The following is a 14,474-nucleotide window of genomic DNA, read 5'->3' on the forward strand; positions in this document are numbered from 1 at the left end:
TACTAGAGATTCCTGTGCACAGCTGGATTGGTCCAACCCCTCTGATCCTCCTCCCCAAATTCCAAAACACAAGAACTTAGAAAAGGTTGTGGTAAGAAAAACACTTAAGAAAAATACTGAGTTGAAAGTAGGGATAACTGGACTTGATGTCTCTTTCTGCTACTAACAGCTGAACAAATTATAGTTTTCAGGACTTCACATTATTTATAAAATGAGTTTGAGAGTAGTGTGTTAGTCTGAGGTGCTTTAAAATAATGTAAGGATTTTGAACAGTATAGAGGTTAAGGTGTTTGCACTTCTACGACCCTCAACCCTTTGTGGTCCCCAAAATACTAGCAGCTCTATAGGCCTCTCATCATCACCGTTACGGCCCTGGAAGCCCCTGCCACCTCAGGGATGGCCTGGGTATTATCCCTGAAACTGAGATATCGAGTTGCCTCAGTGACACAGTTTCTTCTTGGATTTGCTTTGAACCACCACTGGCTTGTTGGCTGATTATCACTGGAAAGGGGCTCCAAGGCCTCCTGAGTAGCCAATGATAGAGACCCAAAATATAAACTTAAGTATTAATTATATTGTTTGATATTTTGGGTTAAGATTTAGGAAGGTTATAATTTTTGTTTTTGTAGTTGGGGAGTTGGGGTTCTGGGGAATGCCATTCCCATGGGCAACAAATATCCAGTACTTCAATTTTTAATTAATACTAAGTGGCTGTCTCAGATCATTGAAGGTCACAGTTTCTGTGGTTTACTGTTAATTCCTGTATTAAAATGTGTTTAGAATTCCCAGAGACACGATTAAGAGCATAGACAAGTATAGGGAGATGATTTAAGTGATAAAGCATAGATAGCTCATGTATGAGGCCCCTTTGAGTGTGGACCCTGAATGCAGCTGGGTGTTGTGTCTTGATTTGAGGAGGGGGTGTTCGGGGACACACCTTGTGTCTCTTGGGGATTGCTCCTCGCAGGCTCAGGGGACCATATAGGATGCCGGGGTTTGTATTCAGGTCTGTCCTGGGTTGGCCGCATGCAAGGCAAATGCCCTACCACTGCTATTGCTCTAGTCCCTGTGCTTTTTTAAATATCATTTCCATTTTTATTTTTTCAATGTCAGCGAAAACTTTTTGGTTTTCATGTTGCGATACTTTTCTGACAACAATATTGGGCTACTTGGCAGTCTTGTTTGTTTGTTTGTTTGTTTTGTTTTTGGGTCACACTCATCAGCGCTCAGAGGTTACTCCTGGCTCTATGCTCAGAAATTGCTCCTGGCAGGCTCGGAGGACATGTGGGATGCTGGAATTTGAACCACCATCTTTTTCCATGCAAGGCAAATGCTCTACCTTCATGCTATCTCTTCGGCCCCTACTTGGCAGATTTGTTAAATTACTTTATGTTTAGTTTTAGAAGTTACTACTACATAGTAATAATTGAATAATAATTGTGCTTACTAATTTTCATACATTTAAAGTTTGCTTTTTAGAAAAATAGTTGAGGAAATGATGAATTTTAACTTCAAATAAACAATTTCTTATTGCTACAAGGAATAATGATTTTTCTTTCTTTTTTTTTGTTATCACAGCTGATTTGTTTATTAGATATTAGAATTTAGAATTTCAGTCAATATTAACATAACTTATAAAATGTTGTTGATAACAGTTTACTCCCGATATTTAATATTACAAACTTTGGGATCTTTGAGGTATGCAGGGTCCTTGTATGTAACTGGCATAAAACCCATGATTTTAGCTCTTTTAATAGCTTTTGTGATTTCTTTTTGTTTCTTCCCACAAAGACCTGTTATGTGCCTTCCATAAATGCATCCAGTAAATGGAGAAATAAACTGTGACAAAAGCTGTACATTCTTGTAATCTACACGTTTTCCACACAAGATACATTTCTTCAGAGGCTCCTTGTAAGGATTTTTCATTGAAATGGGCAGGTCTGTCGTATCAGTTACCTGCTGGTACTGAGAACAACTTCTTAACACCTGGTGAGTACCAGGAGCAGCGAGCCGCGCGGCCGCCTCGACGAAATGCTTCCCCCGGGTCCTGCGGAGCCCGCTGCAAAATGCAAGCAGCGCCGCCATGCTCCCCGGCGGAAGCTCCTCCTCCTCCAATCGGAATAATGATTTTTCAAAAAAAATTTTTTTGTATATCCTGTTCTTCTCAAATAACATCTTACTTTTTTGGGAGGAAGGCTGTATGAGAGGAATTTTATCGATCATCTATATTTTAATTTTTCATATTTTTCATTGGTGGACTTTTTTTGGTTTGGGGACCACACCTGACAATGCTCAGGGGATTACTTCTAGCTCTGCTCAAAAATTAATCCTGTTGGCTCATTGGATCATAGGGATTCCAGGAATCAAATGAACCTGGGTCAGCTGATACAAGGCAAGTTCCCTATGCACTGTAAAAAAACAACTTGCAGGGCTTGGAGGCTACTTCTGATACAATGATTTGGGGACCTTGAAATACGGAGGATTAATAACACAGGACCTCTTGCATATAAAACATGCGCTGTAGCCTGGTTTACCAATCTGCCTGTTTTCGCATTACTTATCTTTTGAATTTTTAAGATATTTGAATCTGTGCCTTGTAATCCTGATCAGTACTAAGTGCTTTGTTTTATAGGTAGGGGATTAAAGATTTGAAGAATATTTTGAACTTAATTAAAAAGTAGTATTGGAGGAGGGTTAGGACACAACACAGCAATGCTTGGGCAGAGTCCTCTGTGTTTAGGAGTGATTCCTGGCTGAGCTCTAGAGATCTTATTTGGTGCTTGGGATTGTTCCATGTAAGGCCAGGGTCTTCCTTTATCATTTCTCCAGCCAGATAATTTGTATTTTAGGTAACTTTGTTTTTTTGGTGGGGGGGATGAGAGGAGGCTTACACCTGTCAGTGATCAGGGGTTTTGATCAGGGGTTACTCATGAGTCTACGCTCAGGAATCTTCACTCCTGGTAACTCGGGACCATTTGGGATGTAAAAAATAGAACCTAGGTCAGCTGCATGCAAAATAAGCACCTTATCTGTTGTAAGTGGATTTTTTGTTTAGATTTTGTTGTATATTTTAAACTGAAATCTTTGTAGAAAACACCTGATTGTTTATATGGGGGGAGCCTCGGTTGGAAAAAATGTCTGTGCAAATTACTTTTCTATATGTTAATTTGTGTCTTTATTTTTAGAGGAAATTAAGGAAGCAACAGTTATACTGTGTTTGCTTGTAGGTAAATATAAAATGTTTGTGTGGGGATGACAGCTTCTGGAAATGAAGTTGGTAATTATATGATGGTAAGAACTATCAGTTTTCTAAGAATATAATCGAATAGAGATTTTAATGGCATATATGTGCAAAATTTGTTAAAATAGGATTATCTCGTGAATTAAGGACACTGACCAAAACGTTCCAGATGATTTCATTTTAAGCAGATGTAGATCCAGTTGATAGTTGCACAGGTTATGAAACTGTCGTGTTCTTCACCTACTAAAATAAGACACATGCCGGGCAGCCAGAAGCTCCCAGTGTTGGTGAATTGAGCAGAATTGGGGAGGGGGGGGGTGCTCAGGTAAAAGTAGAAAAAAACTTCATTTATCATTATCCTTAAGAAATATTAAACATTGGTAGTGTGAACAAAGGAAAACAGTCTCAGGCATGAGTTAAGTAAGCATGGCATGCAAGACATTGGCATCATCAGATCAGTTTGGATGAAATACAGCGTATTTGAATACATTCGTAGGAAACAGGAATGGTAGTTGGGTTAGTTGTTTTGTTTTGTTTTGTTTTGCTCTCTGGGCCACACCTTGTGACACTCAGGCATTATTCCTGGCTATGCACTCAGAAATCACTCCTGGTTGGGGGGACCATATTGGGATTGAGGGATCCAACCAAGATCTGAAATGGATCAGCTGCGTGCAAGGCAAGTGCTCTACCACTGTGTTCTCGCTCTGGCCCCCAGGGTTAGGTTAGGTTAGGGTTAGGTTTTAAAAACATTGCAGGAGATTGGAATTTTGTCCAGTGGTGAGAACCAGCTGATATTTAGTAATAAAAATTCAAGAGGTTGTAAAAGGCTTAGTAGTTGGGGTTCTGTTCCATTTCAGTGCTTCATTGCTCTGTTGCTTTCATTGCTTCTATATTATTTTGTCTTTATCCTGAAGTTGAATCCCATTACTTGGAAGATTGGAGTTGCTTAGGGTAATGACGTGAGATAGAAACGGAAGGCTGTAGGGGCTGGAGTGATGGCACAGTGGTGGGGCATTTGCCTCGCACGCGGCTGGCTCAGAATGAATAGAGGTTCGATCCTCCCTGGCGTCCCATATGGTCCCTCAAGCCAGGAGAGATTTCTGAGTGCATAGCCAAGAGTGACCCCTGAGCGTCACCGGATGTGGCCCAAAATTCCCCCCCCCCCCCAAAAAAGAAAAAGAAGAGGAAGGCTGCTGTAAGCTTGTTAAATCCTTGTATGATATGGAAGAGTGATTTGAATTTATATTAAGGTCTTCTATGTGGTTTTGCTTAGAGTGCATACTTTCAGTATGTGAGGCTCTGACAATCCCTGGTATCACAATGTAACAAACTGCAGCAAAGATCAAATAGAAAAGAAGAAAAAAAAATTAGGTTTAGGTACGGTATTGGGATTGAGCCAGGAAGAAGAAAATCTTAGATAAAGTGGGATGTGGGTTTAGGAGCAAGTTTTACTTTAAAAAAATTGGAAGAGAATTGGTGTTGGGGGAGGAGTATGTCAATGTTCAAGTTGATATAATAGGTTTTCCCACTGTTAAATATTAGCTGTTCTGCTAGAGGAGTTGTGTAGAGTTGCTGCTTATTCACTCACATGAAGAATGTTTTAAATTCTAATACTTCATGCAGTTCAGTCTAAAACATGTTTGAGAATCATGTAACAACTTTGATAATCCATACAAGAATAATATGAGTGTGGCATTGGTATTTTTATCTTGTCAGGTGATTTTAGTATGCAGTAAACTTTGGGATCCGCAGAGTAGACTATGAACTGTGAGGACATGCTTTCTTTTTTATCTTGGTGTATGTCAGGAGTCCTCAAACTAGTACCAGTGGATGGATATATATATATATATTTTTTTTTTTTTTCTTTTTTAAACTATAGTTTGGCCCTCCAGTGGACTGAGGAAAGGTGAACTGGCCTCCATTTAAAAAAGTTTGAGGATCCTGGTTTAGGTTGTATTTTCTAGTGAGTGGGTAAGTAAGCTTAGGACATGTTTCATTCATCTTTGTGTGTCTCTCGCTTCTTCACATAGTTGGAGTTTATGAATTGTCTGCTTAAATGAAACTTTGAGAATACCAGGATTCAAATGAAAATTGCAGTTTATAATAATAGCATGAACTGTGATGTTTTGTTTTACAGATGTTTAATTCTGGTATTTTTATCTGTTCACTGTTTAATCAGTGTATCTTGCTATTTAAAGTTACACTAATTTTAAGGTTATATGTCTATTTTTTTTTTTTAAGACTGGAGTTGTCAGTCTTTTGTGGAGCAGATCATGATCTTAACTGTTTGATACTCAAGTGAACTAAAAAAGACTATTGCTGGCAGTGTATTTTTTTATATTCTGTCACATGTCCCAATTTTTCAGTGTTTAAAATGTTAGTGACTTTTAATTTATAGCTCAGTATCTTTTTTTCCTTTGTTTTTTTGGGCCACAGCAGCTATGTTCAAGAGTTACTCTGGACTTTTCCAAGGTCACTCCTGGTGCAAGCAGCATGTATTCAGTCTTTGAGTTATCTCTCTAATCCTGTATCTTAATTGTTTAGAACATTGGGATTGGAATGGCTTATAAATGATGAGTCTTACTGTTCTTGTATTTATTACATTTTTTGCTTTCCCTTTTCACCAGTAGGTAAAACTTTTTCATGGCACTCTGTACTACTTTTTATTCTTTAAGAATTTTTGATTTTCTAAACTACTGGTAGCTAAGTTAAAATATTTACCTTTTCTTGTGCGGGGGGGGGGGGGGTCACACCTGGAAGCTCACAGGGGCTCTATGCTCAGAAATTGCTCCTGGCAGGCTCGGGGACCATATGGGATGCCAGGTTTCGAACCACCGACCTTCTGCATCTAAGGCAAATGCCCTACCGCTGTGCTCTCTCTCTCTCTCTGGCCCCCATATTTACCATTTTTAAAAATTACCAGATTCAAGTTATTTTTATTTGCTTAGCTTGTAAATTTTGTTCAATAGTGTGAAATGGAATTGTCCTGGTTCTCATTTGCTATTCATTGTATTCTTTGTATGAAGGTTAAGCATGCTAATAATAGGCTCCTCTTTCACCCTGTATCCATGGAGATTGTAAAGTGACTAGTATCTTGTATTCCCTATGCTACCTTGCACCATCCTAATTTTTGTATTGAAGTAGTCATTAAATAAGTATATGAAAAGACTGTTGGAGGGAGGGCAGAGACAATACAACTGGTAGGCTGCTTGCTTTGAGTGAGTGTAGCCATGATTTGATCCTTTCCCCCTGCATAGCATTTAGGCCCAAAGCACTGCCAGGACTAAACCCTGAGCACTGCTGGATCCAGCCCAGAAACAGATAGACAAAAAGCTTCATTTAAACAAGTGAATAGAAAATATTATCACTAAGAAAGAATTTGATTTGAAATGGCAAGGAGTGGGCTCTTTAAAAATGTTGAATTTACAAAGCTTCATTACTAATTATATGTATGTAACTTCAGTAAATTGCTTATAAAATAATCTATCTTCAATAAAAGAAAAAAGCTTTCCCTGTAGTGGTGATTGTACTGTTTCATTAATGGTACTGGATATGATTTCTTTAATCATAATTAGTGTTTTTAAGGTATTTACAAATCCCATCCAGTTTTTAAATACCTGTTGTTTAGAGAAAAGCAAGAATTCAGTGAAAATAGAGTTTAGAAAAAATAAGTGAACAAATCTGTGTTTTATGTTGCTTGACTCAAAATCTCTGGAAATCTTGTTAAAATGCACCTTACCATTTAATTTGTTGTAAAGCCTGAGCTTGTGCCTTTCTAATAAGTTTTTGGTCAATGATTATTTCCACCAGATAGCTTCTCTAGTAAAGCACACTTTGGATTAGCAAGATTTAAATATGTGTATGGGGTTTGGGAAGATTTTCAAAGGTCTAGAGCACATACTTTGCATGTTGGAGCCCAGGGTTCATTCCCTGAGACTACATGCCCCCATGCGAGTAGTTCAGGACTAGACCCAGCTCACTGCCAATGTGGTCTCTCTTCCCAAACAAATATGTGAGTAGTAAAAACATCTAATATAGATATTCTTACACTTAGAACATGTTATGTGGCATTTACTATTCTAAGTATTTTATAAAAGCTCTCTGAAGTAGATGGTATTAATACAGATTTATAAAAGATAAGTCTTGCTCCATAAGAAATCAAATAAGGTGCTCAGTCATTTACCAACAACTGTGAGAGTTAGTAGTTGATTGGTAGAGATTTGAACACTGAGGTCTGCTTTTTCAGCTTTTGTACTACTACTAGACTTCTGCTTACAAACATGAGAAGCAAAAAGTTACACTCTGATCTGTTAAATTAGAAGTTGGTGGGGGGAGTGAAGACATCTGTTAGTTTAGTAGAGATGTTCTTTATATTTCATAGTTTGGCTCCTGTTGAAAGTCATTTCCGAGTTTATGCTGTATTCTGTTATATGAAGAAATGAATTTTTTTGAGGTCTTTAAGACTAATTTTTAATGGTGTACCTTGGAAAAAGTGAAGTTTACATAACTGGTCAAATGTGTAAAGTGACACACACTCCCAGATAACAAATGCAGGACTTTGGGAAAAAAACTCAAGTATTATATGTGGGAGGAAAAGGCCATTAGGGAGGGTGAGAGGGAAACTGCTGACATTATTGGTGACAGGAATGCACATTGGTGAAGGTTGTTGTACATTGTATGACTATCTTACTCATGAACAACTTTATGACAAAAGAAACATGTAGCATGTACAAACTTGTAACTGGTGTTTAAATAAAAAAAAACCAAATATTTTTAAAATATGATATGAAAATACTTTAATGCTACTTTTGATTTTGGTAAACACTGGATGTTTATGTAAGTACTCAGATTTTAGCAGATGTCTTTCAAAGATTTCAGAGACTAAGAATCAGTTAGCAGACCAATAAAAGTGGAAGAAATGACCTTTAAACTCAGAACCAATGTTTTTACTTTATTTAACGAAAGTGCATCACATAGTTGGCATAATTGACCATAATACATTGTTTACAGCTGAGAGAGGAAAGTTATTTTAAAAAGAAAGAAAAAGGAAGAGAAGATAGAAAATTTTAAAAACAAAAGTACAGGGGCCGGGCGGTGGCGCTAGAGGTAAGGTGCCTGCCTTGCCTGCACTAGCCTTGGACGGACTGCGGTTCGATCTCCCGGTGACCCATATGGTCTCCCAAGCCAGGAGCGACTTATGAGCACATAGCCAGGAGTAACCCCTGAGCATCACCAGGTGTGACCCAAAAACCGAAAGTACAGTAGCAAGCAATTCGTGAAAATTACCGTATCTCCAATGAAGTCATTAATACAGTGGTGGAACATTTAGTAAGCTTTTATTTTTAGTTCTCCATTCTGTTAAATCATTGTGTTCCCATAAGGATGACAGCATCAAACAAATGAAGTTGTCTAGAAATTCAAAACACTATTACTTATTCTGTGGCTTTTAGGGGTGTGTTCTCAGATGCCAGCTCTCCTGGAAGGAGAGGGATGCAGGGGAGGGAGAGTTGGAGTAGTTGCCCACAATTGCTCCATAAAATCCTTGGTGATATAAGCCCAAACGCCAACATACCTGAAGTTTGTTCAGATTGGTGTCCCCGAAGAGAAATGTAAAGGGTAGTGAAGCAGGGCCAGAGGAAAAACAGTGATTCTGGTCATTTTGGATTGAAATTGAGTTGTGTGAGCCCAAGGAACAGGGTAGCCAGGACAAAAAAAAAAGGCACTGTTGATCAGCAGCTCTGGGAATGGTTGTGGGCAGTGTTTATACTAAAAAAACATCATTTTGAACAGAACTGAAGTAAGTGATACAGCACAGTGTGGCTGGGAGAAAAAAATGGACTTTTAACTGGTAGCAATGGGAACAGCTGTAGGTGGGATGTGTACTAAAAATGTGCCATTTTGAACTGAACTGAGATGAGTGAGTGCAGGCATGAGTGTAACTGAACATTTCTAGTCAAGAAGCCCCACTACAGCACATGAAAAACAACAACACTAAAAGGGTCACATGGGAAAACAACACAGCACCCCACCACACCTTGTGACTGAAGATGCTAGTTCTGAAGACTCAAATAATATCAACCACCTACATAACTTCTCTGATCAGGACTTTAGAGAGAATGTTAAAGATCGTAAAACCATAAAATGGACAGCTCATTAGACTCAAGAGGATATGAGAGTAGAAATAAGAAAACTTTAAACAGAAATATGAGGATTGAAAAACATTGTAGGTAAAACGAAAACCTCAGTGGAAAACCTCAGGAACAGAGTAACTACTGCTGAGGACAGAACCCGTGAGATGGGAGATGAGCTGAATAACACCTCCATTCAACATAAGAAACTGGAAGAGTCTTAAAATAATGAACAGACAATGGAAAATATCTTCAAAATAAGTGAATAGACAACAGTGAATATTTGATATAAATTTAACAGGAACAACATAAGAATCATTGGGGTTTCAGAGGGCCAAGAAAGCAACCCCTGTGAAGAAGCAAGAGTCAAAGACATCATTGCTGAGAAATTCCCAGAGCTGAAGAATGCTTACATCCACAATCTGGATGCCTGAAGAGTACCAGCTAAAATAGATCCAAATCAAAGCAAAACCGCAAAATCTAAAAGGAAAATTATATACAAAGACGCAAATTTAAGATTTAAAGTAGATTCATCAATAGCAATCCTCCAGGTTCAAAGGCAGTGGTGGGATATAGTGAAAAAATTCAAAGAAAGAAATGCTTCACCAAGAATACATCACCAGCCAGGCTTTCATTCAGGTTTGAAGTACAGAGCTGCATGGATAAATAACAGATTAGAAACTTTACAGAATCAAAAAAAGATCTGAAGGGTATACACTAAAGCAAAGTGAATCCCACAAACCCACCATAATTCTACAAAAAGATGATACAAAATCCCAGGACAATTTCTTTCAGTGTCATTGGAGTGGACTAAGTGTACCAGTTATGAGGCACACTTACAAAGTGGATCAGAAAATCAAATCCAGCATTTTTCTGCTTGCAAGAAATACATCCGAATAGTCAGAGCAAACACAGATTCAAAAGTTGGAGGACAATTTTTCAAGCAAATTAACTCCCTTAAAAAGACCGGGGCAGAAAAGAAAAGAAGAAAATAAATATAAATGGAAACAACAACTTCAATAACCACACCAAAACATGGTTTTTATGTGGTGCTTATCTTTATTATTGGAGTGCTCACTGGATATTTTATTTGACACTTCTTTTTGTACTGTTGTGGTATTTCACCTTTTTTTCCCTTTGTGTCTCAAACCTAGGATGAGAGCCTCTAGAAGGACTTCGCCCATTTTCGGCATATTTGATTTTTTCCCCGGTTTATTACTTTTCTCTTCAAACAAAACCACATAACTTGAACTATCTAGTCCCGCTTCTCAATTAGAGGGGGAAACAAGGAAGGTACCAAGACCAAACAGATGTAAGACCACTAAGTAGTAAGCTAGGCACAGAGGGGACCGCTTACTCTAGCAACCCCGGGGACGAGGGAAGAGAATATGGAAGGTAGGACGGGAATGGAGATGGAGGGAGGACAATTCGGTAATGGGAATTCCCCTGATTTTATGTTAATATGTATCTAAAATAATATTGTCAATGATATGTAAGCCACTATGATTAAAATAAAAACTATATTTAAAAAAAAAAGAGGCTAGGGTGTCCATACTGATTCTAAACAACACAAACCTAGGACTTACAAAAGGTAACAAGAGGGGCCGGAGAGATAGCATGGAGATAGGGCATTTGCCTTTCATGTAGAAGATCATTGGTTCGAATCCTGGCATCCCATATGGTCCCCCAAGCCTGCCAGAGTAAGTCCTGAGTGCTGCTGGGTGTGACCCCCCCCAAATGGTAATAAGAGACAGAGATGGGCATTTCTTAATAATCAAGTAACATGTACATCAGGGAGACCTCACACCTAAACATTATATGCAGTAGAGAGGCCAGCAAAATAACAAAACAACTGCTAAAGATATCAGTAGCAACACAGTAATAGTGGGAGACTTTAGTACCACCCTCGTCACTTCATAGATCATCCAAACTAAAACTTAAAAGGGATATACTGGCTTTGAAGGAAAGAAATGGAAGAGATTTGTTTAGTAGATGTACATATAGGGCTTTTCATTCCTCATAGCTGGATACACATTCTTCTCCATTGCACATGGTTCTTTCTTGAAAATAGATTAGATTACATGATGGTCTATAAAACATACCTCAAAATCAAAAGGATAGAAATTGTATCAACTGTCTTTGTAGATCATCATGCACTAAAAATAGAACTGAATTACAAACAGATACAGAGAAAAAGCATCTAACACCTTGAAATTAAATAGCTCATTAATGGACAGCCAATGTCCAGAGACTATCAAAAAGGGAAATCAAAAGATTCCTGGAAATGAGAATGAAAACATGAATCATAATTTGAGGGACACAGCAAAAGTGGTATTGAGAGGAAAATTTGTAGCTTTGCAAGTATTCGACAGGAAAAATGAGGGCACACGTGAACAATTTATTGGCACAACTTAAAAATTGAAAAATGACCAATTAAATGAACCAAAAATAGGCACATGGAAGGAAATAATAAAAACGCAGAAATTAATTAACTGGTAACCCAAAAATCAATTCAGAAAATCAATGAAAGGAAGAGTTGGTTCTTTTTTTTTTTGAGTTGGTTCTTTGAAAAAAATAAGATTGATAAACCATTAGCAAGAATCACAAAGAAAAAGAAATAAACCAAGTCAGAAATATCATCAAAAGGCTTCCCAAAACAAAAGCCTAGACCCAGATGGGTTCACTAGTAAATTCTTTCAAATGTTTAAAGAGAACCTATTCCAATTCATTTCAGACTCTTCCAGGAAATTGAAGAAAACTCCCGACTAGTATCTATGAAGCTAACATCACCCTGATACCAAAAAACAGATACACACACAGCCTGATACAGGCTGATCTCCATGATGAACACAGATGCAAAGAATCTCAACAAAATACTAGCAAACAGAATCCAGTAACTTCGTGACCAAGTTGGATTCATCCCAGAGATGCGAGATTGGTTTAAAATATGCAAGTCAATCAACATCATACCCATATCAAAAAAAGAAAAGTAAAAATCATATGATATATTAATAGATGCAAAGGAGGCATTTGACAAGATCCAGCACCTGCTAGTGATAGTAACTCAACAAGATGGGAATTGAAGGAATTTTTCTCAATATAGTCAAGGCCATTTACCAAAGCCTGTGGCAAACATTATACTTAATGGGGATAAACTAAAAACTTATCTCAAAGATTAGTACAAGACAAGGTTGGCTCCTCTCATCACTCCTATTCAATATAGTAGTTTAAGTATTTGCTGTATCATTTAGGCAAGAATAAGATATCAAGGGCACCCACATAGCAAAGAAGTCGAACTCTCAGTTTGTAGATGGCATGATACTATATTTAGAAAATCCTAAAGACTACATAAAAGCTTCTAGAAATAATAGATTTATATAGTAAAGTAGTAGGCTACAAAATTAATACACAGTAATTCAATTTTTTTTATATACAAGTAATGAAAGAGAAGAGACATTTTAAAAAGAACCCCATTCACAGTTGTGCCTTAGAAAAATCAAGTACCTTGGAGTCAACTAAGGAGATGAAAGACCTATACAAAGAAAACTACAAAACACTGCTTTAAAAATTAAGAGAGACATTTTCACTACTCATTGACGGGGGACTGTTAACAATTAAAATGGCAGTATCTCCCAATGAATTGTATCAATTTAATGCAATCCTTATGAGAATATCCATGATTTTTTCTTTTTTTTTTTCAAAGAAGTGGATCAAACACTTGAAATGTATTTGGAACAGTAAATATCAATGAATAGCTAAAGAAGTTCTTGGGGGAAAGAAGATTGCAAGCATCACTTTCCCCAACTTTAAGTTCTACTATAAAGCATTCATTAAATCAGCATGGTGCTAGAATAAAGACTGATCCTCAATTTTACAATCAATCCTTGATAAAGATTATAATTATAAAACTGGTTTATAAATTAATCTTTGATAAAGGTTCAACAAATACAGAGTGGAACAAGGAAAGTGTTCAAGTGATGTTGGGAAACTGGTCAGCTTTTTCTTTTTCTTTTTTTTTTTTGTAAAAAAGTGAACTCAGATATCTAACACCATGCACTAATGTCAATTAAAAATTTGATTAAAGACCTTGATATCAGAGCTTAAGGTTAAGGTTAAGGTACATAGTGGTAAACATAGGCAGAACTCTGACATTGAAGCTCATGGCATCTTCAAGGAAGAAACACCACTGGCCAAGAAAGTGGAAGCAAAGAGAAATAGGGCTACATTAAACTTACAAGTTTCTTCACTCCAAAGGGAAGTGTTTCCTTTAAGGGAAATAGTGACTTGAAAGAAAAAAAAATGGAATGACAAACTTCTTTTACCCACCACCATCAGATAAGTTATACAAGGCACTGGCAGAATGTAGCAAGAAGATAAAAACATCTAACTCTATCCAAAAAAGGGAGAGAAGAAATGAACAGACATTTCCTCAAAGAAGAAATACAGATAGCCAAAAGGCTCATGAATAAATACCCTACATCACTAATCAGAAAGATGCAAATATAAACAACAATGAGATATCATCTCACATCATTGAGACTGGCACGCACGCGCGCGCGCGCACACACACACACACACACACGACTAACCAGTGCGCACACACACACACACACACACACACACACACACACACACACACACACACACACACACACACACACGACTAACCAGTGCTCATTCAGATGCAGAGAGAAAGGAACACATTCATTGTTGGTGGGAATGTCTGGTCCACCCTCTTTGGAAAACTATGTTCCTCAAATGAAACCTAGAAATTCAGCTTTCATATGATCCAGCAATATTCCTACACATAGACATTTGGTACCCCAAAAATGAAGAAAAGCCCTCTGCATTCATATGTTCACTGCAGCACTATTTACAATAACCAGAATCTTAAAACAACCCAACTGCCTGGAAAACAGATGAAGGGCTTAAGAAACTTGGTACAACTATAAAATGAAATACTACACAGCTTTTAGAAAAATGAAGTCATGTGATTTATTTTACCTGGATGGATATGGAGATTATTACTACAAGAAAAATGAGTTGGAGAGGGATAGATATAGAATAATCTCATTTGTGGGATATAAGAAAAATAAAAGATAATA

General features: G+C 37.5%; 2 protein-coding genes across 2 annotated transcripts in view; one reads left to right on the forward strand and one right to left on the reverse strand.

The window, feature by feature from the left end:
* CUL3 (cullin 3) overlaps positions 1 to 14,474 on the forward strand; it is a 128,099-nt gene that overhangs the window by 47,005 nt on the left and 66,620 nt on the right.
* On the reverse strand, positions 1,568 to 2,101 carry LOC126000984 (28S ribosomal protein S18c, mitochondrial-like). Its single transcript, XM_049768169.1, has one exon. The coding sequence runs from the start codon at positions 2,083 to 2,085 to the stop codon at positions 1,657 to 1,659; it is 429 nt and encodes a 142-aa protein (XP_049624126.1). The 5' UTR covers positions 2,086 to 2,101; the 3' UTR covers positions 1,568 to 1,656.

This window comes from Suncus etruscus, chromosome 2 (genome assembly GCF_024139225.1).
Source record: "Suncus etruscus isolate mSunEtr1 chromosome 2, mSunEtr1.pri.cur, whole genome shotgun sequence".
NCBI classification, from domain to species: Eukaryota; Metazoa; Chordata; class Mammalia; order Eulipotyphla; family Soricidae; genus Suncus; species Suncus etruscus.

Excerpts from the sequence above, each read along its gene's own strand:
- LOC126000984 (XM_049768169.1), bottom strand. The coding sequence starts at position 2,085 with ATGGCGGCGCTGCTTGCATTTTGCAGCGGGCTCCGCAGGACCCGGGGG.